This window comes from Liolophura sinensis, chromosome 10 (genome assembly GCF_032854445.1).
Source record: "Liolophura sinensis isolate JHLJ2023 chromosome 10, CUHK_Ljap_v2, whole genome shotgun sequence".
In the NCBI taxonomy this organism is placed as follows: domain Eukaryota; kingdom Metazoa; phylum Mollusca; class Polyplacophora; order Chitonida; family Chitonidae; genus Liolophura; species Liolophura sinensis.
Genome location: NC_088304.1, coordinates 33,413,375 through 33,438,865, shown reverse-complemented (window position 1 = coordinate 33,438,865; position 25,491 = coordinate 33,413,375). Strand labels below are relative to the sequence as shown.

General features: G+C 39.8%; 1 protein-coding gene across 4 annotated transcripts in view; it reads left to right on the top strand.

Moving 5' to 3' along the window:
* The window catches only part of LOC135476764 (RNA-binding protein Musashi homolog 2-like), a 101,015-nt gene that overhangs the window by 63,440 nt on the left and 12,084 nt on the right, over window positions 1-25,491 (top strand). For 3 of the 4 annotated variants that reach the window (XM_064756893.1, XM_064756892.1, XM_064756894.1), the window contains exons 8-11: window positions 14,302-14,384; window positions 16,319-16,406; window positions 17,539-17,598; window positions 20,755-20,859. In XM_064756893.1, coding sequence (XP_064612963.1) covers window positions 14,302-14,384; window positions 16,319-16,406; window positions 17,539-17,598; window positions 20,755-20,859 — 336 coding nt within the window. The remainder of the gene's footprint in view (window positions 1-14,301; window positions 14,385-16,318; window positions 16,407-17,538; window positions 17,599-20,754; window positions 20,860-25,491) is intronic. The other variant, XM_064756895.1, reaches the window with a different exon arrangement.

The window sequence follows — 25,491 nt, the reverse complement described above, 5'->3', positions numbered from 1 at the left end:
GAGTGCAGACAGCTTGTGAATCAAGATGGATGGGTTTTCACATTTCAAGTTGAGTGTACACCCTATATCTGTTGGTTTCTTTATCAGACGGTAGACATAAACACAGCCGCCGATCATGCTTAATAACAGTTATAGCCTGAGTAAAACAGTGTTGCTCATGACAACACACTGTCCCTGTTAAATCTTCTTCTGAGCCAAATAGGTGAAGTGGACAATCCTAGAACAACATGTAAATGTGGTACATGTAAATGTGATTGGGGTAGATGTACGTGTAAATGTGAACTGGGTACATGTGAATGGGGTAGATGTACATGTAAATGAGAACTGGGTACATGTAAATGTGATTGGGGTAGATGTACATGTGTATCTGATTGGGGTAGATGTACATGTAAATGGGCTAGACCACAAAGCAGACAGAACATTTACACAAACCAATCATGAAAGTATGTTTCAGTAATGGCTAGATAACTGACGGTGATGGCTAGATAACTGATGATGATGGCTAGCAAACTTTTTCAGTGCTATGAATTTAAACAAAATTCAACTATCCTACACCCTTGCTTATATTAAGGTAAAAATTCTCACTGGCTAAAAAAACATGCTAATTTGGTGATATATTGTTCCTAACAGTTAGAGGAGACCGTTTTACTGTAACTAACAAGTCTACACAATAAAAGTTTGAGTAGAGTTTTAGAAGCATTACAGGTTTGTTTATTTATTTAGTTTTTTTTCATCAAATTTATTTCTTTTCTGCTATGGCCTAAGAATCTTTGTACTGTCTTGTTACCTGGTTTATGTTAAGAAGAAAAAAAACAAAACCAAAAAAAACGGGGTGATAACATGGCCCATTGATTGGCGTGCTTTGTCCTGGTGACAATTCTATTTTGAGTAGCCAGCTTCTTTTATCAGGCAGACTAAAGGGAGATAACCAGTGAGGAATTTGAAATTGTAAGATTTATGTTTTAGTTGCATTTGGTGTACAGAAGAAAGCTGCATACTCCATTCATTATTATCATATGTGTTTACATTTAGATGAAATATATGCAAATTTTTCTTTTCTTTCTTCAGCCATTCATGGCATACCTATGTACATGTTCATTAATTTAGTATTGGGTATGTTAACTAACGACTGAAATGATTGGCCGCTGTATGACGAAAGAGTATGTAAACAGTTTTTCAGTGATGGTCAGTACAATGGCATATTAAGAAAAACAAATCAGTACATTGTGTTCCTGAGAGGCCTATGATGAGAGAAATCCCCCTCCCTCCCTTTCCCCCTGTAGAGATGTTGACTGCACAGCACTCTATGAGAGCCTCCAAACAATAGAGTTAGTGAGGCTTTGTTAGTTTGGTGAAGATTGGGCACGCCTTAAGGTGTTAGCCTGGCCTACATAGACAAACCTGACATTTTCCTGGGGGCATTAATTCTTGTAAAGTAGCGAAAGCTGATCCCTAAGCATTTAAAGCCTGCCATGCGCCCAAGCTCTCTTCCTCCATTGTCGGCTAGAAAGGTCAAACCCTGTGGCCTAAGAGCCTTAACTCCTTGTATTGACCTATGCCCTCACCCCCACCCTCCCTATCTACTCTGCCCAAGCCAGCCCACCCCTTCTACACTGCTATTGTTTCCATTAATTACAGATATGATGTGTTTAATCACCTGGTGTAGGCTTTCAGGGTGGACCTGGAAATGCCTTTTTTAATTGCCTCCTTTGCTTGTGACTGTTCACCTTGTCACTGTCTATCATTCTCACCACAATAATTTGCCAACAATAGAATGAGCCCTCCCATTGACCTGGTAACTTGACAATAAGTTATTATCAAAGAGACCTACATGTAGTGGAGAAATGTTTGCATCTTGTTGTAGAATCTATGTATCCAGTATGGGAGTTGTGAGTAAAGCAGGATTCTTTTGTTTTGGGGGGGTGAGAAATGTATACATGTACTTATATTCTAATTACCTTGTTTACCCTATAATTTTGCCTGAAAAAGTGCATTTGTAGAGGCAAAATCAGGGTGAAACCTTTAACCTTTTGAAGAGGAATCTCACATCTTCAAAAAGCTTCTGTAAGATTTATGGAGCCATGAGAATCGGTTAAAATGATTCACTACTCATTGACAAATTTTCGGGTGCAATTGTCACTTGTATGTTTTGTTGTTGACAGTTGTCACCCAAACTGCTACCAGTTTTACCAAATGTTATTTGAATCACCACGAAATGGTATTTCTTCTGGAATCTTGTAACCTGCTGTATTCCAGCTGAAGGTGAATTGAACATTTTTGTTGGTCTGAGACTAAAATACCACCTAGAACATGCATACATTTACCATTCTGTGAGAACATTCTCTACAAAACTCTCCATAGCGATGGTGTTGATGTCTAGAAATGCCATCAAGAGTTTTCAAATAGCGCTGGTGGAAATCTAATTTCTGGTAAACATTGGGTCCATCAGGAATGATATATGGTACATGGCCAACTGAGTTTGGCACACTAAAAGGCCTCTCTTGTCTCTAATGTTTTGTGGCTCAGCTCAAGTGGATGGCTAGGGGTTGGAGGTCAAGTATCCAGGCTGTACATTTACAGCCTTCCAAGACAAAGTGCTTCTCACTAAGCATCTGAGGCATGGAGGACATTATGTCTAATTTGTTGATGACTACACTGTTACATGCCACTTACGGCACACTTTAACTTGTCACGCGTAAACAAAATGCCTCTTTTCCCCCCACAGGATTTGCCGATAACATCATGTCTTCATTACATGACTTGCTCTTTTTATTGCCTGATTTTTGAATGCAGATGATAGCCTTAGGAGCTAAATCCTCAGGGTAGCCCCAGATGAGAGTGGGGAAAGTTTGATTTATAGCAGAACTGCAGGTCAGGATTTCCATGTGGAGAATTTCTGACTTCAAAATGTGATTTGTTTTTACTTCATTACAAATTGGTGTTAATTAACCTATTTTCTCTCCTGCTCCCCCCCCACCTCCTGCCACCTCCCCCCACCTCCTGCCCCCCCACCTCCTGCCCCCCACCCAGTGTATGTGTGCATGTAAAGATCTAGTGGAGAATCTCTACATGAACCTGTAGCATACACCATTTAGCAACAAAAAAAAAACCTATGTATAGTAAAAATAGCTAGGAGAGATTATCCTGTCTGTGCTGATCACTTTTGTAAATCTATCGTGGGTTGAAGTAGTGTAGCAGAGAAATGCATTTCTCTGTTTCAACATACAATTACTTTTTTCTTTACAATTTTTATAACTTTGTTCTTCAGTTAATTGCTTTGTGTAAATTGCATTTACTTTTTCTTTGCATTTTACATCAATAATTTGCATTTAAAATTATCATTTTATGTGCTAAGTAGATTTAAATTCAATGTTTCTTCTTTATGGTATGAGCAAAAAAGTTCAGAAATTAACCATAGCTTTGTGTGCAAGTTTGTGATAGGTGTATTTACGCATGTGGACAGAAAATCCAGTCTTTCCTGGTCACATGGCTGTCAATTTCAGCTAGTCCTGGTATAGTTGACTACAATCACCATCCTGCCTAGATTAATACCAGTACAGATTGACCAGTGAAGCGGTCAGTTTGCTTCGTTACACATTCAGCAAACGCAGTATGCAATTGGCAAACGGGCTTCATCAGAGACGGCACATTATCATCCATGGATAGTCTATCTAATTCCTTGTTGCCCAGACAACGGGAGGAAATAGGTTCTAACCCATGACCATTGATGGAAACTTGTTTCTGTTTGGATAAGAATTATTGGTGGCCATGTGATTGGTGCCAGATAAGAGAGTCTTTAGCTCTCATTTCACGACATCACACCCTGATTGTTTCTGATGGCCCATGGTAATAGAATAGAAGGAGAGGTAATTTGGTGATGGTACAGTCAGAGCAACAAGAGATTAATTCTACCTACCCTGTCAGCCTGTTTCACGAAATCTTAAATTGCACACCTTTATGCAAACATTTGGTTTGACGTGTTTTATTCACCCACAAATCTCCTACATTAATGACCGCGTACAGAATTTCAGCCATTCTAAGGTGTGGGTGTTTGTCATATTCAACCTAGAAACTGAATATCTTTGAAGATTTCCCATAATCCAGAATGACCAATGGACGCGACCGTACCATTACATCATGTTGTTGTTGTAAAGTTACTGTTACTGAATGAACCAAAGGTAATTATGGCTCAAATTTTACCTAAGCTGGTGACAGAGATCAGTTTTTATATACCGAGACTATTTTATAGTTGACTTGGGGACTATGGGTAACGTCAGGTATTTCGTGAAGTAAAGTTTTCGTATGCATTCGTTGGAAATACGATAATCGGTAGTTGACACCCTGAATCTGTGTAATGTTTGTGCTCACTGACCAAGGCAATGTCTTTGTCATTCATTGAATGGATTAAGTCACTTTTGTGGAATAGAATAGAATAGAATACAGCATAAAATTGATAGATTCCAGTGATTTGTTGCAGAGAGATTATTGGTAATTTTTAACTGTCTAATAAAAAATGCAGTTTGTGGAACCTGGGCTCTGTCTTATGGCATTGAATTTTAATGGGTAATATGTGTGTTAGTCTTTGAGTGATTTGGTTTCAATAGTTTGTGCAGTCCTCTAATCTTCCACATCTTTGCCCTTGTGTTTTAGGTACAACAAATTGTTTCTAATTGTGCACACCCAGTCTTTATTTCTGTCTAGAGGGCAACCACTAGCAGGTTACCAGCATTGTTGTTGTCAGTGTTGACTAACAGTGGTCCAACTACTAGAAGATTGTGTGTCAGAGTTATTTCTCCACACTCTAGCAGAACCACCCCCCCCCACCCCCTATCTCAACCCACCCTGGTTCCCCTTCACTCCCCCATGGTCCCCACAAGTCCCCACACCAATGCCAAACTGATGGATACCACATGTTGACTCTAAACCTCTATCTACCATCTCATTTCCACTCTGGTGTATAATACTGGCTGGTTAGTGTTGTTTACAACTGTCCTTTACCAACTAGTCACAAAAATGCCATTCCTCAAGCAAAAAACTGACTGCAGGTATGTGTGCAGATAAGGGGGTAAGGCTGACAACATAAAGTGGTAGCTACCCTAATTTTGCTGCTCCAAGGGTGTGTAGTTTTGCAACCTATTTCAGATACAGTCTCCCGTTAAAACATATGCATTTTATGTTCAGAAGAATTTTATTTTGTACACAGTGAGAATCTGTACTTGACTGACATTTACATGCCATGCTAAAAAAAACTGTCCTTAATTCACGGAGGATAAGGAAAGATTATTGCTTGTAGGATTATCCAGGGCAAACCACCAACCTCGAGCAAATTGCTGACAGATTTTTCCCATGTGTGGAGAAACGTTCAGACATCATTAGATATTAGATATATAGATAATTTGATGTTTTCTGAAATTTTGCAAAAAATCTAGAGGGCTACAGTGGGGTCATATATTTACTTTCTATTCTTCATGGAGGACAGGCTGTCTCACCCCCACCCATTCTCTCTTTTGGCCTCATCTACACAAAACAATAACTATGGTGATAAAACAAAGAGTTAGGTGCCCTAGGTTGGCTGTAAATCTTTCTGAGTTCAACTGTCAGTTTGTAGCAATGCACATCCTTCAGAGTTGTTTTTGTTCAGCCCCAAGCCCTCTTTTCTATGGGTGTTAGCTATTTCAGAACATGCACTCGATCACCCCCAGTGTTTACTACATAAGCTATGCAGAACTTAGTTTCAAGAGTCTAATAATAAGCTTGGCATTAAGAAATAGGTATAGTCTGCAAATGCCATTTCTATGAGTAAGGGCTGAACTAGTAGGCATCTGACATGTATATGTGTGTCCATAGACTAGTAACAAATCATAACATGTATTTGTGTGTCCATAGAATATTAACAAATCATAACAAGTATATGTGTGTCCATAGAATAGTAACAAATCATAACAAGTATATGTGTGTCCATAGAATAGTAACAAATCATAACATGTATTTGTGTGTCCATAGAATAGTAACAAATCGTAACATGTATCTGTGTGTTCATAGAATAGTAACAAATCATATCATGTATATGTGTGTCCATAGAATAGTAACAAATCATATCATGTATATGTGTGCCCATAGAATAGTAACAAATCATAACATGTATATGTGTGCCCATAGAATAGTAACAAATCATAACGTGTATATGTGTGCCCATAGAATAGTAACAAATCATAACATGTATTTGTGTGCCCATAAAATAGTAACAAATCATAACATGTATATGTGTGTCCATAGAATAGTAACAAATCATAACATGTATTTGTGTGTCCATAGAATAGTAACAAATCATGACATGTATATGTGTGTCCATAGAATAGTAACAAATCATAAGATGTATATGTGTGTCCATAGAATAGTAACAAACCATAACATGTACAAAGGTATTAGTAATCTGTGAGTTTTTGTCAGGTGTTTACTGGTTAACTGAACGCGTGTGCCCCGATGCTATACTTAAAGCAGCAAATTGTGATTTATCAAGATGTTCCACTTTTTAAGTAAAATGACAGAAAACTCCATTTATCAATTAGAATTTAAAGTCAACATTTTAAATTGGCATCAAACCCTTGTGATGCCGTATTTTCAATGTTTAAGTTAAGAGTCTTAATAAATTGCTCCAGAATTAATGTGCTTAACTGGTTTACAACAGGCACGTTCCATATCCCAGTACTGGTGTGTAAGGCCATATGATCCTGCACTATAAGGATGTACATGTACAAAAGTGTCAGTAGCCACACACATAGCATCTGATTGGCAATACACTGGCGATTGCCTAGTCAATCTCTGTATACAGAATATTGATGTAGTATCAAATGCAGTTACATGAGAGTTGCTGCAAAATGAGGCCTATCAGGCTAACCAGGGCCTGGATTATCGTGCGTTGGCGACCAGCTAGCGTGGGATAAACGTTAAGCCCCAGGGGTTTGTGGGTAATGATGATGTCATGTAATGACAGGCTATAGTCGCTGTAGGAATGGAGAGCAGGAGTTATTGACTAGGCTCACTCTCTGCGAATAAACACAGCTGCCCAAATCCATGCATCTCGTAACTATTATTTAAATGAAATCGCTTCTAATTAACAGTTACTGGCGGGGAGCTAAGCTCGTCAGTAGGGAGGGAATGACATCAGCCTGTTATGAAACACCCGCTAACGCAGTAGGCTCTGTTTTTGTGGAGTTTTATTCTGCTATCCATCTTATTGGATTGGTGCAATAATGCGATTATTTATTTTGAAATGTGAACAGGTTTAATTTCCGTGTTATTCTTTACATATGAGAAACTCTTACTAGAAAGCCATCATTTATTACTGAGTTTTATTAATGTGGGAAGGTGAGCTGCAAGTCGACGAAAAAGTGACGCATGTTAATGAGCTTCATTTGCATAATGGTTTTGAGGGGTGAATTGCATGTAGATCTCGGGGGTTGTAGGCCTACGCTCTCCCTAGAAGAGCGGCTTGTTTCAAAGCCCACCAGCACTGCAACTCCCACTCCACCCTAAGATCAGACTTTGCTAAGGAGACTGGAGCGTTAGAACTGTAGTATGTACCTCCAGATCCATGCATCTTGTCTAAAGGGCTTGCTAGTATGTTATACAATTGCCATCGGTCATGGCAACTGGTACACCTGCCATCCATCATGGCTGATGACTGTAATAGACTCATCAGACAGTATTAGAGGAGTAGGCTAACCCCAGGAATCCACTCTTGAACAGCTGACACTGGAGGGGCATCTCTGTATCTAATGCACAGCATCTTTGTCCAGACCAAGACAGTCTTGCTCTACCCCAAAGGTCCAAATTGGAAACTTTCCACTTCTTAATGAACAGTTCGTCGAGTGTCCTGATTAGTGTAATTAAGGAAAAGTTTTGGATATATGCATCTTAATTCAACTGCGTTTGAACCACGCAGGAGTCAGTAACGTTACCAAAGTTAGATGTATGCGTATGAGGCTGGAAACTAGAACAAATAATTGAACACAAACATTTCTCATTGCTCTTTGTCTCTACAGAAGCTATATTCATGACTTGTGTAGAGACAGATAATGAGAAAGGAAATATTTTTTTGCTTGAATAAATATTTGAAATGAGGTAGGTTTTTCAACCCTAAACTGTTAACATGTTAATTTCCATAAAACTTACAGCTGTGTTTGAGGAAAGGTAAACATTTTGATATTTTTATCTGTGCCGAAGAATAGAAAAAGCACATTTGTACTGCCCATGTAACACTGAAAAAAAGCCATGTGCAGTTAGATCACAGGAATTCACTTCCAGGAAAAAAAATTAACTTGTTTTACCTGTTCCTTGGTGTGCTGTGTTAAGCAGTAATGATTTTAGGGCAGAGCGGGGTTTGACTGATTACTGGGGTATTAAGAGAGATTTCTTGGCGTAAGTCATTATGACCCTGTCTTTGCGGCTACTTGAAGATAACACCCCTCCTGTGTAATTTCCTCAGGTGAGCCAGTCAGATAATGCGGTGATTATGCAATGAAGGTGAGAAGCTTGAGTGGTTGATATCTATTGGACGAGATTGAGCTGATTTTACTGATCGTCTCCCGAGAGTAAGCCAGGGCTGGCGTAGAACGACTTGTGAGTGACGGTACCTGTTGTCTGGCGGCTGTGCAGCCTGGGAGCGTGTGACAGCTAGCCCTGCCTCTCGGGAGAGGCCTGAAATTGATGAGGTCTTGTTGAGGAATCCGTCTCAATTCCATAATGGACAGTGGTTAAATCCCCTGAAAGTGGTCCCCCATAATGGCGAGTCGGGGACCCCGTAATAGATGAGCCACCATGACACTCACCCACCAAACCATTCATCATTCTCTCTTAGTCTAACAGACAGTCGTGTTCTCTTTTCAACCTAATAAAGATGAGTTTTTTTGGGACTGGCCAATCAAACAGGAATGATAGAGCTACTACACCCCTCCACTGACAGCCTAGGCTAGCTATCCGATCAACCTGACCTAGAATAACATCACTTGTCACTTATGACCTTGTGTAATCTACATGTACTTCAATAGCGTAGCTCTGTTTGCTTGTGATCGAAATAACAATTTATTAAACTCTGTACGTTGCATTTATTCCATCTAAGGGCTGTGGTGGTCACTTAAAATGTGTTATTCTCACTCAGTTTTCCATGTGTTCTAAAAGCCAAAGAATTTGCGAAGAAGGTGAGACAAGCAATCTAAGGAATTGTGGTTGTCAGAGGCCTCCGGCCTGTGGCTTGGACACCCGGCTGCGGGAATGGCTTTGACTCCAACCTAACAAAATTGGCACGTTGTGTATCGATCCTGTTGGCCACCAGGTGGCTATTGTGGCCGCCAAAGAATTCGTCCTCATTCGAGCCATGTCAATACAAGCGTCTGAGAAAATAAAATGGAGAGAGATTGATTCTCTAATTGACAGCCTTCACAGCCATTGAGGAGGCTGAAAGGGAAGAGCGCTAAGCCCTCAATTTAACTCGCCTATCTATGTTTGATCGGCGGGAATCAATGTGGACGGAAGGGGTTCCCGCAGTGTTAGCTCTTCTCCACACATTCCCGCAGACAGGACATGTGACTGTCCATCTCTAGACCCGCCATTCCAAGATTAAACCAGCCTGATCCTTTGCCAAATGAAGAGTTGGTGACTTAAACCAAGACGATATGCTTTGCAGGGGGCCGATGAAATTAGATTCCAAATTTTATTTATGAATTTTCCCTCTTCATACACCATTTAACTATGGTGTATGAAGGACCTGTCCTGTTTTTTGTACCGTTGGCTTAACTATGGTGTATGAAGGACCTGTCCTGTTTTCTGTACCTTCAGCTTAATTATGGTGTATGAAGGACCTGCCCTGTTTTCTGTACCTTCAGCTTAATTATGGTGTATGAAGGACCTGTCCTGTTTTCTGTACCTTCAGCTTAATTATGGTGTATGAAGGACCTGCCCTGTTTTCTGTATCTTTGGCTTATTAAGATGGTGTTCAACCACATCGATGTTTTTAAAGATTGAGTCAGGTATATCAGGTGTATTTCAGTTTATTCTAAGATAGTATTTGGTTGTTCTGAGAAAATGGACTAACCTGGGCAGTTATAATTAAATTATTATTCAGGAAATATGCTTTCTTGGTACAGAATTGAATCTAGCTTTGAAAATTTCTCTGAGACCGCTCTGGGTTTTGAACCAAAGACTTCAGAGTCCTGCAGAAATCACCAGCCATTCTTTGCGGACTGTCTAAGCCATTCAACCCACAGGCACTGAGCCACTGTTCAGTACTAGAACCTATGCCTATGCCCAGAAAGTTTAAATGCCAGATAATGCCAATAGTGTTACTTGAACCACTGTCTATATGCCATCCACCATTTAATGGGAATTTAATGGGAATGTCATTGGTTACACCACTGCCTAAATGACATATACCAGTCTTGTCATGTATAACAGAGCTTTGTGATAGTACTTAGGTAGCCATGAGGGACAGCTGGTTGAATACAAGGGGTACAGTTCAGGAAAAGCATCCACAGCTTTTCAGCATTATCCACTAAGTTGACACTAAAGAGCTTTGCCTCTCCAGTTAATATGTAAATGATGGGGATATAAGGCAGCAGACTGAAGGTAGCAGGCTGATCTCTTGGTAATCACTGAATTATGTCAACATTGGCTGTGGGGGTAGGGGCTGGAATTTAATGTGCTGTATGTGTGATGAGATATCTGCTTCTAGAACAGCTTTTCTGTCATCTTCTGTCGGTCGGGCAGAGTTGTTCAGGCATAAACTAGACTAGTCTTTGGCAAACATTGGGGTCCCGAGTTGGCACCAGTCAATGTACTGGGCGAACGCTGAGGGAGATGAGAGATCACTGTTTGTCTTCGCTCCTTGCTTTCCCCAACACGCGTCTGTCTGTGGAAAAACCATCAGAATCCAATGAACAAATAACACAGTGATTCGGAGAGGGTGCATCAAAGGCAAGGGAAAAATAAGCGCAGAGTTACTGACATGAAGAACTGGCAGAAATACTGAAAAGGTTAGAATGAGGGTTAATGACTTCATACAATACTTGTCTTTGATTGGCTGCTTTTATAACCAGTGGGAGCTTGCACTTGCATTTGGAGGTTTCCACAAGCATCGGAAATCAAAACATGGCCTTGAATTTCCTGTTCTGGCCTAAACATGAAAAGCTGGGCGAAGACAGCAGAACTAGGAAAAGTAACACTACCAGCTAAAAACCTCCAAAAAAATCAGGACAGACATTGGAGTATTTGTTTTTGATGTTGTATTGGGTGACAAGTTCAGATTGCTGTAGCACAGCTCCTGTAAACATCAGTCTGCTGCTATAGATGGTCATGGCAGTTCCTTGGCTGTACCCAGTCTAGTTCATGTTGATGTCTGGAGTTTTATCCTGATTTTGAAGTCAACCATTTCCTGTCAGCTAGGGAAAGGTTAGGGTTAAAGGTGACAAAAGCATATTTCTCACAGTGGAAGAAAACAGATGCTGTCAGGTTTTGAACTCCATGTTAATCTTGTGGAATGTAGAAGAGGATTGGTTACATTTGTTGTCGTCGTAATGTAATGTCAACCCTTGTGATCGTGTCAAGTCTGATCAGAGAGGCAGCTACAAGATATATCAGGATATTTACAGTTTTGCTGTAGAGTGGTGTTCGTAGTTTCGAGCACCCAGGTTCTTCCTGAGGAGGTGATACATGACAAGGAGATAAATGGGTGAAATGCTGATTTTTGATTCATTGCCAACGCTTAAAGCACTACAGGACATTACAACTGTCATATAGGCTATACACATTCTGATTACATTTCCAGAGATAGATTGTTCCTTTTTTAAGCTAAATTTGTCTTCAGAGTCTATATCACCTGGATTATAAATTCGCACTATTTTCACCAGAGAGTATGCTGATGATTGGCTCAGAGCAACTAAATCATCAATGCAAAAATATGAATATATATATAGAGGAACATTTCTTCACAATTGATGTTTCCTCACCATCTGATTGGACTGTCTAGGTCAAAGGTTAGGAGAGCCCCAGGCTACACTTTATGAAGAGATCAGGGATGTTGTTGGCATAAGGTTTGGGGTGCCTATTTCTGGCTCATGGCTCTAAATGTTTCCTGCTGCTGTCCAGCTGTTGTTAAAGGGGGAAAGGAAGACACTGATCTAGTTTTGGTGAATACCTGTATCTACATATATAAACACATAGCCAGGGTATCTCTGATTATTCATGTAGTTAAAGGGCAGGGTGGCTTCTGTCAGCTTCATCATCATCATCAGCACCCAGCAAATTGCTAGGTCAAACTCCTGGGGCAGACTTCCTGCCACCCCCACCTGCCCAAACCACCCCCTCACGGTCTAATCAAAGCTCAGGGCTTTGGAGTTCATCCCAATCTTACTTCATGTCATGGCTCATTTATCGCCACCACGGGAAATCAACCATTACCTGAGTTAGTACTTGAAACACTTAGATGCCTTGTAGTAAAACTCTTCTGCAACTGAAACCATGATCCTCATCAGCTTGACTTTGATGTAATATAAGTTTGTGATGGGAATGGGGCAAGGTGGGGGGTGCAGGGTGCGGGTGAAGTGCCTGGCACCCAATCTCCAGGTGGCTGCGAGGCTCATATCAAGGTTGCTCTGGAACATATCATTCCTTAGATCTAAAAATTGCCGTACAAAGTAGGCAGAAGCTGTTCGGAGCTGTATATGTCCTAAAAGTCATGAGTATTTAGTGCCGATGTCTTTCTTAAATGACTCGGTCTAAGAGTGGCTATGATCTTGGGGCTCGTTAATTGAATGATGCAGGTTTTTATTTGACTTGGTGTGAAATCGCATCTTTTGCATGTGGTATGATGTGGGATTAACAGATCCCTGTCAGATAGTTACTTAACCTAGCAATTTCCCAACATAAGTGAAAGACAGAGGGCGTAGCCGTTTGGGACTGGGGCAATCAGCTGTGAACAGCATTCAGTGCTAGCCAGGGTGAGAAGATTAAATTCTTCACAAGCTGTGGTAAACATCCGTCAGATAGGCTCAGTGTATAGGAATGAAGGAGCCATTCTTGGGATCTTTTCTCTCTCCCCACCACCAACCGACCATTGTGTTTGGCAATCTCCACACTATTGGTAGGTGAGCGGTTTCCATGGCAACTACAGAATTGATGGGCAAAAATCGAATGTAAAACAAGAAGCCTATAGGGTTTATATTGGAATATTTTTGTGCAGTCAAGAAAGCTGGGAAAGAAAACAGGTTGATAATTTCCATGGTAATGTTGATACATTGGCCCCTGTAGATCTGCTGGAGCCACAGATTCGGAAAGTAAAGGTTGGAAGCAAGTTTTCTGTGTTTGGTGATTTTGTGAGAGATTGGCTTTGAGTTGTTGGAAGTGGGGTGGAGCGAGGGGAGGGGGAAGGGTGGATTTAGTCAAATGGAGATATTCTCTACAAGACCCTCTTATCGGTACAGACTCATTGATTTCAGTGGTCCGGCTTTCTCGATTTGGCTTAAGGGAATTAGAGTATGACCCTAATCAAATGCAGCCATTCCAAATTTAACCAGCTAAGCTTTTTCGTCCTCTCTGGCTCTTTGTTACGCACGTGATTGATTTCTTTCATCCTGAGGGGAGGGGACGTTAGGGGTTCACACTGTTCAGGATCTCAAACCTTTCTTCTTATAGCATTGGAGATGCTGATAAATGGTGAGTATCACAAATCAGATTTTTGAAGGGGTCAGCCACAGTGGCAGGTTTTATGAGGATCAAAAAGCCACACCAGTCCCTGGAGTATTCAATATTCATACACAGACCTATTCACTGACCTTCGATCTGAAATATGACCATCTCCTGACACTAGTGGTATTATTCATCATTTTTTGTCAGTTTTTAATGTGTATAATTCCCTGTATTTTTTTCTGCAAATTTTCGATCAGTTTGTCATGAGAAATAAAATCATCATAACATTTTACAGAAGTCATGCTTGAATCTAAGTACTTTATTTATTTGTTTATTTGATTGTCTTCAACGTGGTACTCAAGAATATTTCACTTATACTAAGCATAAGCATCAACATGCATTATGACCATAGGAAACTGGGCAGAGTCTGGGGAAACCCATGATCTTCTACAGGCTCCTCCAATTATTTTAAGGGATTATTACTAAACTTTGTGCTAAATTAATAAATGATTTGTAACCATATTGCTTTTTCATATACATGGTATGTACAATGGTTTAATAAAAATAGCAAAGGCTTCCAAGTTTCATGTTGTTTATATATTCTCTTTTTCATCCTTGCAGGCTTTGGCTTTGTAACATTTGAAGTTGAAGATATAGTGGATGAAGTTTGCAACATTCATTATCATGAGATAAATGGTAAAATGGTAAGTGTGTTTTACTTTTATCATATCAAAATCAGCATAAGAAGATTTAATTTTGACATATTTTTAGATGCAACACCTTTGTGGGACTTATATTTTTGATAAGTTCAAACGTGTAACCAAAATGTCGGTAGTACTGCACTTACATGCGCTTGGTCCACAAAATATTTCAACAAATCAATATCATAACAACAAATTTTAATATAGATGCTTTGGCCAGATGTTGAATATGTGAAGCGTGCATTTTTGTAATTCAAAGCTAGCCCTTTGACTTGCATGTATGTTGACCTGATGCAATAAACCTTTGCCATCCGAACAATGACGCCATGTGTCCTATGCTTGAGTTATTTGAACACCTGTTGCTGTTAATAACTGGTCTGTCTACAAAGATGACAAGGCAAGGTGGAGAGAGCTGGGTATCAAAGGGGAGGGGGGAGGAGGGGTGGATTAGAGAAGGGTAAGGGGTACAGTAGAGTATTACTGACCTAATGTTTTTCCTACATGGGGGTGTTTTACACTGACCTCTGAATACTAAGTTTCTCAATGAGTAGGAACATTGTCAGATGTATGGTTGGAGGAAACCAGTTGAGGGTTTGAGGAAACCCTCTATAGGCTGTAGGAAACCACTGGCCTTTAGTTCATCTATTTATTACATCTAAGGGGAAAGTCAGACATTCTTATACCACGTGTGAATCGTCCCATTCCAAATTCCATTTGTAAAAGAGTGTAAAACACCAGTTCTCAAAGGAATGTGTAAGAAACAGTACATAAATATTAGATAAAGCTGGTAATCCTTAAAAGAGAAGCAGTTATCTGTTTTCAACGATGCCTGAAGGACAGTCTTGTACCCAAGGCTTTACATCCAGTTCAAGCAGTTGGTGAATGATTTCTGGCTGGAGTATGAATATGGTTATGTCAGTCATGCGTTGATCACAACTGTTGATGATAGCATTAAACGCAAAACAGACGGAAGTAATATTGGAATGCACCAACCAAAATGTTACATATGGAATGTTGGATATCTTCTTGCACTGGATTGGTAGAAATTATCTGGCTAATTGTGGGTTGACTAGGTTGAAATTTTGCATGATTTGTGAGCACCGGCGTCGGGAGACATAGCAACAAATTGGCTCATTGACCTTTAGCAGGTGATTGGTGTACGTCTTGACCCCCCTCCCCTCTACATTGTGATGGGATTTGGGGCTCAGTTGATTACTCCAAGATCACAGCAGCCCCAAAAAAATATTCACAGGGATTTACTTAAAAAAAGAAAAAAAAGATTCCGATCCCATCTGAAAACTTCCCCTTTGAAGATGCAGAAGTCAATTTAAACAGGTGCTATTTTTAGACTCCGCTTTCACGGAACAGAATGGTAAAACACCTGTAGATAGGCATTTATACGCTTGTAAGGACATTCACAAATAAATTGAAAGTAGGCTTTTTCTTTTGTTCCAATTCATAAGATGTGACATAAACAGGCTTTCTGTGACTAGTGCGATGTGTGCTTTGTTCCTAAATTGGAATTTTGAACGCAGGAAATTCTACTTTTTTATGCTTGGGGTTTGTTTTGATAGATTCAGCTAAAGAGACCCTTTTCTTGCTTAAGAAGATCTTGAGTTCAGGCTATTATAGTTTTCTCTCGTTTTGATAAATGCACTTTTTGTGGTGTTCATTTTGTTATGCCACATAATTCTGGACTCTCGTTTTTCGATCAGTTAAGCAGTGATCATTTCATTGTTCTTGGGGCCTTGATGGTGATAGGTGGAAATCTCTGCATTACACATGGGAAAGATAGTCAGTGACTTGCCAAATCTGGTGGTTTTACTCCATGCACAGCTTCATAGTCAAAACTGTATAAGTTAAATAGAATGGTGCTCTACACCAATCCAGTAAATAACAAGATAAATTGACTTGTGTCCATGTTCTGTTGTCCACAGGTAGAATGCAAGCGTGCCCAACCCAAAGAAGTGATGCTTAGCGCAGCAAACCTGGCACGTGGGCGGGGCATCGCCAGGGGAGCCTATGGTGAGTGACATTGCCTAACAACCAATCAACAGTCATCTTCATGACGTTCATCAAGTTACCATGACCACCGATTCTGCATGCTTGTTAAACCCTTTCCTTTTGGGTAGCTGTTGAGCATCTATTTGTACAGTATAGTCCTGTTTTTTGATGATGTAACTTTTTACTGGCCAAGTTGTTGATGCTGTTTTTTTTTTTTCTACATGTAAATTGTTCGTTTGTGAACTAGCTCCTTGTGAGTGAGTGAGTGCTATGTTTTAGAAAGCCTGTTGTGGGCTGTTTTTTTGGAAGAGTTTTTTTGATGTAACTATTATTGACTGATTATAGATAAGGTTTTTTCATCACCATAGACTCTGCACTGTTAGCTCGTCCTCCTGCATGATTTAATGTATACAGGAGCGTGTGGGTGCCAGCTTTTTTCTGTCCCAATGTTAATACTGTCAGCCCAGTACCCCTAGAAACTTCTGCTGTCTTCACCAAACTTCACCGTAGACCTTATACAGTTACATGTAGTTACCAGGGTAGAACTAGTAGACATCGGTCATAGACCGAGGTGTGCACTGTGATTCCTGTCCTATGAGCCCCAGTAGTTCGGTAAAGGAAAATTGCCAAAGTAATGTAATCGCTAATCTCCAATTAACAAAGTAATCAGCCAAATCATGCACCACTTTTTGTGGCGTGGTGTTTGCTGGCATAAGTGCTTAAGAGCCCAGTGAGTGCCTGTTGTGTATTTCACTTTTGTTTCTTCGAGCTTGTGATTTTCATTACTAAAATTGAAAAGATCATCAGTGTGCACCTCCGCTGTCGTTACCATAGATATACTAGGCTACTTCTGCCTCATGCCGTCCAGGTCGATGTCTCCAGTTGTAGGCAGTAAAATGGCCATATGATTAAAGTTAGCACAGTAGACCAATGCACAGACGCTAGAAGAAATCAGGTGAAAGAATAAACAAATTTTTCCTAGAAGAAACAAAAATGAGCCATGTCTTTTCAGTCACCAGCAACAACCTTTAATGACTGCAACACCACTCCTACTAGTTTCAAGGCTCCTTAATAAAAAAAACCTAAGAGACTTGATTGCTTAAACCTTTTGCTTACACTAAATCTGACTCCCTTTTTTCTAATCCTTCTGTAGTGACGGAGGAAGGTGAATTTGTGTGGGATTTACAGTCCGATCTATTACTGCCCGAGCTCTGTAAGTTGCACCGTTTGCGGCCACGTGAACTGTCCACTCATCTCCGTGAAGCTCTCTCTCTCTAAGAGAGAATGGCCTCCTTTGCTTGTCTACATTCTCCATGTATTTTGCACCCTTCCCAGCTTGCTGCACTTTCACCCACAGGCCAATCGTAATGCATGTCTTGCCTAACTTAATGACAATGACTTACCTGGCTAAACTTACTGAGTACTTGGCTTTAATGCTTAAACTCTTAATGCACATCTTGCTTTGATTGTATGGAAAACCATAGGCCAATGTCATGAGAATTCTGTGTGGAAAGGTGAAAATTTCTTGCGGTCTTGAAAATGGGGTTTACAAACTGAATGACCCATAAAAAGTTTCCTGACTTTGGCCTTTTGTGGTCTATTGCTTAATGCATGCTCCATTATATGTTGTATACTCTCCCTCCCCCAAATCTTTGGTAGTGTCACCGTGGTATATTGGCTCATGTTGCATGGGTGATGGGAAATTCTTGCTTCAGAAATATCCAATAAGTCTTACTATGAATGCACATGGGTATATTAGCAGTCCAACTGTCATTACCCACCTCTTAATTAAACATGTATTTTCCAGTGTTCAGCATGATAGTTTCCCCCATTCCTTACCACCACTTTGAGATGCTATTCCCCATTTCTTGCATGATTTGGGGACAGTATCCCCCATTCCTTGCATGAGCTTTCCTCAACCCTGTATCATTGTTGTCTTGTGTCCAGTCTCTACCAAGTGTTTGTCTACAAATGTAATAACCTTGTGCCTGCTTACATGAAGTTTTGCATGAATGTGTAGTGCTTGTATGCATAGTCGTTTGCATGCTCCGCCAAGAGGAAGGTGAATGAGGTTTGGTGGGGTCGGCTGGGGGAACAAATGCATGGCTTTTTGCTTGACTGACAGTAAATGTGAACGTAGAGCCATTCTTTGCATGGTGGTTTGAAAGATACACACAGTGGGAAGGTGGAGCTCAACCCTTGCCGTCCCCTGCCACTCAGTTTAAGTTCCCAGACACCATTGTAAATTCCCATCCATTGCATATATGCATGGATGTCACTTGTCACAGGCCTATCTGTACTAGCAACTTTGACCCGTGGATAAGAACTTTCTGAGACCTCAGCGAGCCCATGCAATTACTGGCGTTCCACAAAAGATAGCTCGCAGATTTATTTGAATTGGTTTCCATGGTGACGCCAGCATCATCAGATTTGGCGGACAGTTGAGTGACCCCCAGAAGGAGGCAATCCGACAATTCTACCAATCCATAACGTGATGGCTTCCACTTGACTGATCGTTCCGATAGATCAGGGTCAGCAGAGGTCGCTAGTGGGTCCAGAGGTCGCTAGTCTTCCCTAGGAGTGGGGCGTAGACAAGAGGTTTGGCCATAGAGATGGGGGAGGAGGGGGCAGTGAAATTGGGCACTCCAGACTTTCAACTAATTAACCAGCTCTTGATAGTAGTTCTAAAATAGTTTTTGTTGCTTGTTATTTCGAACAACAGTTGTAAAAATTAAAAGCTGCATGCCCCCAGACATCTTTTTACTTTGACTCAAAGTTCATGAAGACTTTGTAGAAAATGAGTCAAGCACTAAAAATTTATTAGGGCATCTCATTGTCAAGCAGGATTGATGGTATTACTCATTGTCAAAGAGCATATAAACATTGTTGCTTGATGTTTGCTTTTAATCGTTCTGGATGGGTTAAAATTGTAAGGTGTAACATTGTGGTAGCTCTATCAGGCATCCATAGTTACTTCCCCTGCCTGGATATATATACTCTGGGAAAGAATCTGAAGTGGGGTCAATGCCACAGAATTAATGATGTCAAGAGAGGCATTCCAGATACAACTGACAATATGTTAGGACTGCTGCAGATCCGGCTTCTGAAGAAAACAGTGAAAAAGCAGTGTTGTCAGATGCATTATTAGCAAAGATAATTCGTTGGAATTTTTGCGTCTGGCAGGCGTTCTGTTGGTGGAGGGCGAGGCTAACAGAGAGGGTCTGGGTCTGACTGTCATAATTGATGATATCCCCTGTGTTCATAGACACCTCGTCCTCTGACTAACAAATGGTAATAGAGACGCAATGAAGTCAGGGCCAGGCCTATTTGTTAACGCCCGTCATTAGGGCCTGCTCTGCCCCACTCAGTCTCAGTACTAACCGAGCTGGAGACTATAGAGATAACATGTGGAGAGGGAATTTTTGTGGTGACGGCTGTACACCTTTCTGCCATAAATACCCCCTCCCTCTCCTTTCTTCCCCTCCCTCCCTCCTCAACCCTACCTGCCCCCACGCATCACTTACAGTTACAACAACTTTAACTGCAGGTTAAAGATGGATGCAGTCTTGATTTGTTGTCTCTAAGTGCACATGTCCTTCAGAGTGTTCTTTCAATGACAGGTGAACAGAAAAACTGGATCTATCTACATTTAATAGGAATGACACGAAATTCTTGCCTTTAGAGTTCAAACCCAGCCAGGTCTAATTTTGGAGAAAGTTGAACTTCGTATCTAAATACAAGTACCATCCCACACAAGAGACCTGCATATACATGGCTGAAAATGTTATTTTAATGCCTTTCTAACTACATTGATCAACTACTTACCTGTTAATGATAAACTTTGTCTGTTGGGAGAAACCCCACTAATTCACATAGAAATTACCTTTTTCCGAACTTGTTGGAAACCATCTCGGTAACTTCCGGTGAAGATAAATCTGAACATTTGTGTGGATTTTGTGCTGTTTTGATGTTGTATTTAACTATGCTTGTGAGAGTAACTTGGTAAGATGCTGCACCTTGTGTACAAATAGCTCTGAAGAGAACTGCAATGTTGTTCATTCTGCTATCTCTCCTACTTCATTAATCAAGCCTAAGCCCGCTTAATGTCTCCTATATCCTATGGGTTTAATGTTTTGTTTCAGCATTTAAAAATAATTGATATGGTAAAATTTAATGAAATCCTTTAAGATTATTGATTATTCTTAGCTTGTTTTACAAAGCTATAAATGTATTAATAAATGATTTAATATTACAGTTTATGCTACATCACAATTACCTTCGATCAGTTCTTTGAATTCATTTGCCACCATTCTTTGAAAATATTTTATCATGATTGGTCTTTTGTTTTTGTTTTTCTTCGCATGAACAGCGTCGGCACTTTCAGGGTTCTTTCCAGCGGGATTCCAGGCTGCATACGCTGCCTATGGCCGCGGGTTCCACACAGCAGGGTTCTCACCAGCCTATTACTATCCAGGTATGGACCTCTTACAATTAGCTTGTTGGTATCCAGAGGCGGGGCACCTAGGCTATTAACCAATCACGATCTGCCATGTCATGTCATGTCATGGCAACTGTTATAAGTTGGCCTCTAACCTTTTGCCCTTTGGCCTTGAAGTATTGATGTTTGGTACGGAAGCTACCATTGGTCCATAACCAAGAAAAAAAACATTGTCATTTGTACCTTTATGTCCATTGGCCAAATCGATGTTCCTATTTTGTTGTCAATACTTTGTTTTTATTTATTTTGTTGGTGTCAAAAATATTTGACCTTGGGTTTATTATGGTATGTAAGAGGTCGGTTAATGATTGTTTTTTTGGACATGGAGAGCTTGACAAGTTGGGTTTATTGTGGGTGTGTCTTAAATTGGACTGAGATGTCAACATTTTTTGTATCACATACATTTTAATAAGTATACTATATCTAATTTATTAATATATCATGAAATGAGTTTTATTTAATGAAAGAGAGAGAGAGAGAAAAAAAATCCTTTTTATCGAAACCAAAGTTATGCTATATCATGTAAAATATCGTTGATGTTCAGATATGCACAGAGATTTTGGGGGGGCATATTTTTGTGAATGCTGATTGGCCACAAAGTTTGACATATCAGCTATCGATCGTCTTGTGGTACAGCCATGCACACAACAACAACATGCTGTTTTATTCCAATTTTGACCATGGCGAATCTGTGCCATTATTAAACACATGTTATAACAATCGACTCTTCAGTGTTTTAGATTAAGGGTTCAGGACTCTAGGAGTTTTATGTTAGGCCTTAGCTAATTGTAAAACCAGGTATATAATAAAAGGCTTGTGCCTTGAATTATGAGTAATTTGTTACTTTTGAAATAATCATTGTGTTGATTTAATCCAGCTTAGCAGGGACAACCTATTTATGTATCCCCGTCGCATACCAAGACTTATTCAGGACTGAATTATGAGGGTTTCTTCTTTTTTTTTTTTGTTAGGCCTGTAGTTCTTTGTTATTATTATTGGTGTAGGTCTATATCCAGAGTTGGTGTAGTTGAAGTGTTAATAATATTTTAGTGGTGGTAATATCACACGCTGATCAGACTAACGAACAGTCGAGCAATGTTTATTTGCGGAATCCTTTCTCATTTTGTATGCATTTAAACAAAAGTTGTGATATTCAATTGTATGGTCCCATTTTTGCAATTCAGTGTTCAAAGTGTTGAGTCCATGATAGGTGTTAATGGTAAATCTATATGTGGGGATTTGCAAGATAAACACTTTCTACTTCAGCTGATATTTTTGTTTAAGACTGTGGCCCGTTGTGTTAAGCTCATGGTTGCTCTATCTCGTGGGGCCCTGACATTCAATATCCTGGGTCTGTCTATATAATGTGCTCCCAGAGTGGCCTTGTTGTCGTTGTTGTTGTATATACCAGTACACACTATCAGATATACACCCCTGTCTGTTTATACCTACCTCACTTTACAAAGTGTATATAAAGCCAGCTTTAGCTGTGCACATAAAGTAACACCTTATTAACAAAACCCTAGCTTCTTTTATGCTCTTCAAACTCAGCACTTCTTAGCAACCATTGTATTTGTGACTGTCAGGAAACATACATATAATTTGGAAAATTTGTTTTAAAAACAATCAGGGTTTAATGAAGTCCACTAAAAACAGTCTTGCATAAGCTTACGAATCTTTAGGCAAATTGTAAGACTTGAAAGTAGACCTACAGCAGGAATATTTTTGCTATAATCTCTGTGTTATTCCATGGAAAATAAAAAAGATGAGCAGGTTATCTCGATAAAAGATTAGACTTCATCAGAAAACACAATGATACAAACAGTTTCCAGTGTATGTATACAGAGGTATTAAATTTTAACTTATTGGTTGTATTAAAGGAGAAGAAAATTTAAATATCAATCAAATACCATTGAAAAGAGTATGCTTTTTCCTCGCAGGTGCATGCCATAAAAAATTCTAATATGTACCTCAAGTCGATAAATTGTAAATAAAGGGAGCACCAGAATCTGCAGTGGGCGACTCCATTTTGCCTAATAACTAGTCCTGAAGTCTTCTGTGTTAGGAGGAGAATTGCCGTCGGAAACCGCCGAAGTGCATTTCTTACATATCCGGTAGAACTCCTCATCCCAGAAGGTAGCAAACAGTACAGTTTGTTTTCCACTTGACCATCAGGAGACTGGAATGTTGGACCTAGGTTCTGAGTTTACATGAACAAGCCGGCAGTTTTAAGGACTCTCATTGGCTGAGAGGCAACGCACCTTGAGCATAAATTACAGGGTGTTAAAGATGGAAGATGCGATGGACTCAACGATTTAGGCCAGCTTTTTGCCGTTTTCAGGCTTTACGTGTATGGCGAGGAAAAATCGCAAAATTATATACCACCAGATAGAAAAAAAATGTGCTCTTTTCATCCTGTAGTGTCATGTTTTTAAGTTTTCTTCTCCTTTAATGAGTTTACGACCAAAACGGGCAATGATTTGCATACATGTCAAGTGCTGATACACTTTCTTCTTGCACAACTTTGATATGCACATTGATTCATTGTAGAGTTTTAACTCTGAATGCACCCTGATCAATATAAAACACAAAAATGACACCTTCTCAATGTCACTAGATTTAAGCAGTGCACAATTCTTCAAGAGTGGTCCAGTGGAACTGTTCCCTCTTCTTTTCGATGGCAAAGCTGTTTCAAGACTTTGCAGTTGTCAAATTACATATTTCTGAAGTGTGCAGTCGTTTGTTATCTTTTGTGTCGTTTTATATCGTTTTGTGAAGTTTTAAAAATTGGGCCTGGACTCTGTGTGTGTGTCTAAATGACCTAGTTGACAAATTATTGAAACTGTATAATTCGTCAAGGTAATACTTTCGCAATGGCAATAATACCTTTTAGGTCTATTTTACACCTGTTGTTTACAATGTATGTGTCAACAGAAAATGTCAAGCTTTTACCAAGTTTCTCCAAATGCCTATATTGTTACATCTTTTCTCTTGCTGAATCTCTCGTTTTAAGAGCACTCTGTGCTTTCTAACCACTTGTGCTGTATTTCTACCTTAACTGGTGTTGTTCTGGCTGTGTTAAACATTGGTTGTTCGGGTTAAACTTCATGCAAGACTACTTGAATGGTGTATAGTACCGAAAGTTGTCCCTGAGAGAGTTATTGCTGAGCATAATGTCCTAGCAGGCTGCAACGATATGAAAAGTGGGCATTTTGCTCTAATCAAGATTTTAATCAAATTAATGAATTGGCCTCACCAAGCATTGTTACAAATCTATGAATCATTTATACACTCATTTATATCAAAAACAATATGCACATGTTCAACTTTTTAAAAAAAGATCTTTGGAATTGTTTTTTTTTCTTCTTTTTAAACAATGCTGTATGTTTGTTTTTAACTTGTATATTGTATACAGTCATTACTCAGTGTTACCTGCTGTGAATGCATTGTGTTGGAATGAAGCTGTGTGTCTTTATAAAATCATGAATAAAGTTTTATCAGAGCTTAAAAATGGCTTCTCTTGATTCTACTTTGTTCTGCTTGGCTGATTAAAAGCTTAGAGAAACAGGTAGATGGTTGAAAGAAAAAACAAAAAGGAAAGCAATCAGGCCTGAAATCTCAACAGGTTGAAATATACCCCTGCCAGCAATGATAGTCCACAGATTCTGAATCAGCCCATGCTGAATCCCCCACAATGCATTGTACATACAGTGTTACTAATTAAATGACATCATATTCCACATGTACGTGTAGCAGTGGAAGCAAGTTCTTTTTGTTGTTGTAAGGTTTATGTCAAAACAAATTAAAAACCAAAAAATATCAAACAAAAAAAAAAGAGGAAAATCTGGATAGAATATTTATGTTTTACATACTGGATTGTGTTGTACGAGGCCTTACTCTGTCTGTCTGTCACACAGGCATTGGTTCGTCATTTGGCCCTACGCCGGGTCTCCCTCGCACGTCTGCGCGCGGTCGGGCCAACTCAAGGCCTTTCTCCGCCCTCTCAACAGGCTGCCCGGGTAAGAGGGAGGCTTGCCCAAACTATTGCCCCATAGTGTCTTCATTACCATATATCTTTGTGCCTAATTCCGCTTCACGGGTGACTGTCTGACCTATTTAGTTATCGTAGTGGCACTCTATGTACTTGTCTACACAGCCATTCTGGTGACGTCGCCCTTCTCTATGTCCTTGACATTACTAATTCATGTGTGTGGCGGTGTATGTTTTTTGGGGGATTTTTTGTCTTGTTTGCTGATTGGTCCTAGCAAGTGATCATGTACACGTATCCGTTGCTATGGTAATTGTGCCTGTTGTATCGATCATCATCAAACTGGTGACTCGATCACCAATTTCCTTGTATATATTGTCCTGAGGTTTTGTGCTCATAACGTTCTCATTGCCCTCATTTAATACCCTAAAATACATGTTTTAGCCTGCATTTACTATGCCATGCCTTGATATTCACATAGATCTAGTAGTTTGGTAGCTGTTCTTGCTTTTTTATTAACCGGGTTGCTGTGCAATTGTTTTTTTGGTTTTTTTTTTGTTTTGTCACTAGTTATTTGTGCTCTCCATGTCTGGAAACAAACCCAACGTGGAAAATGAACC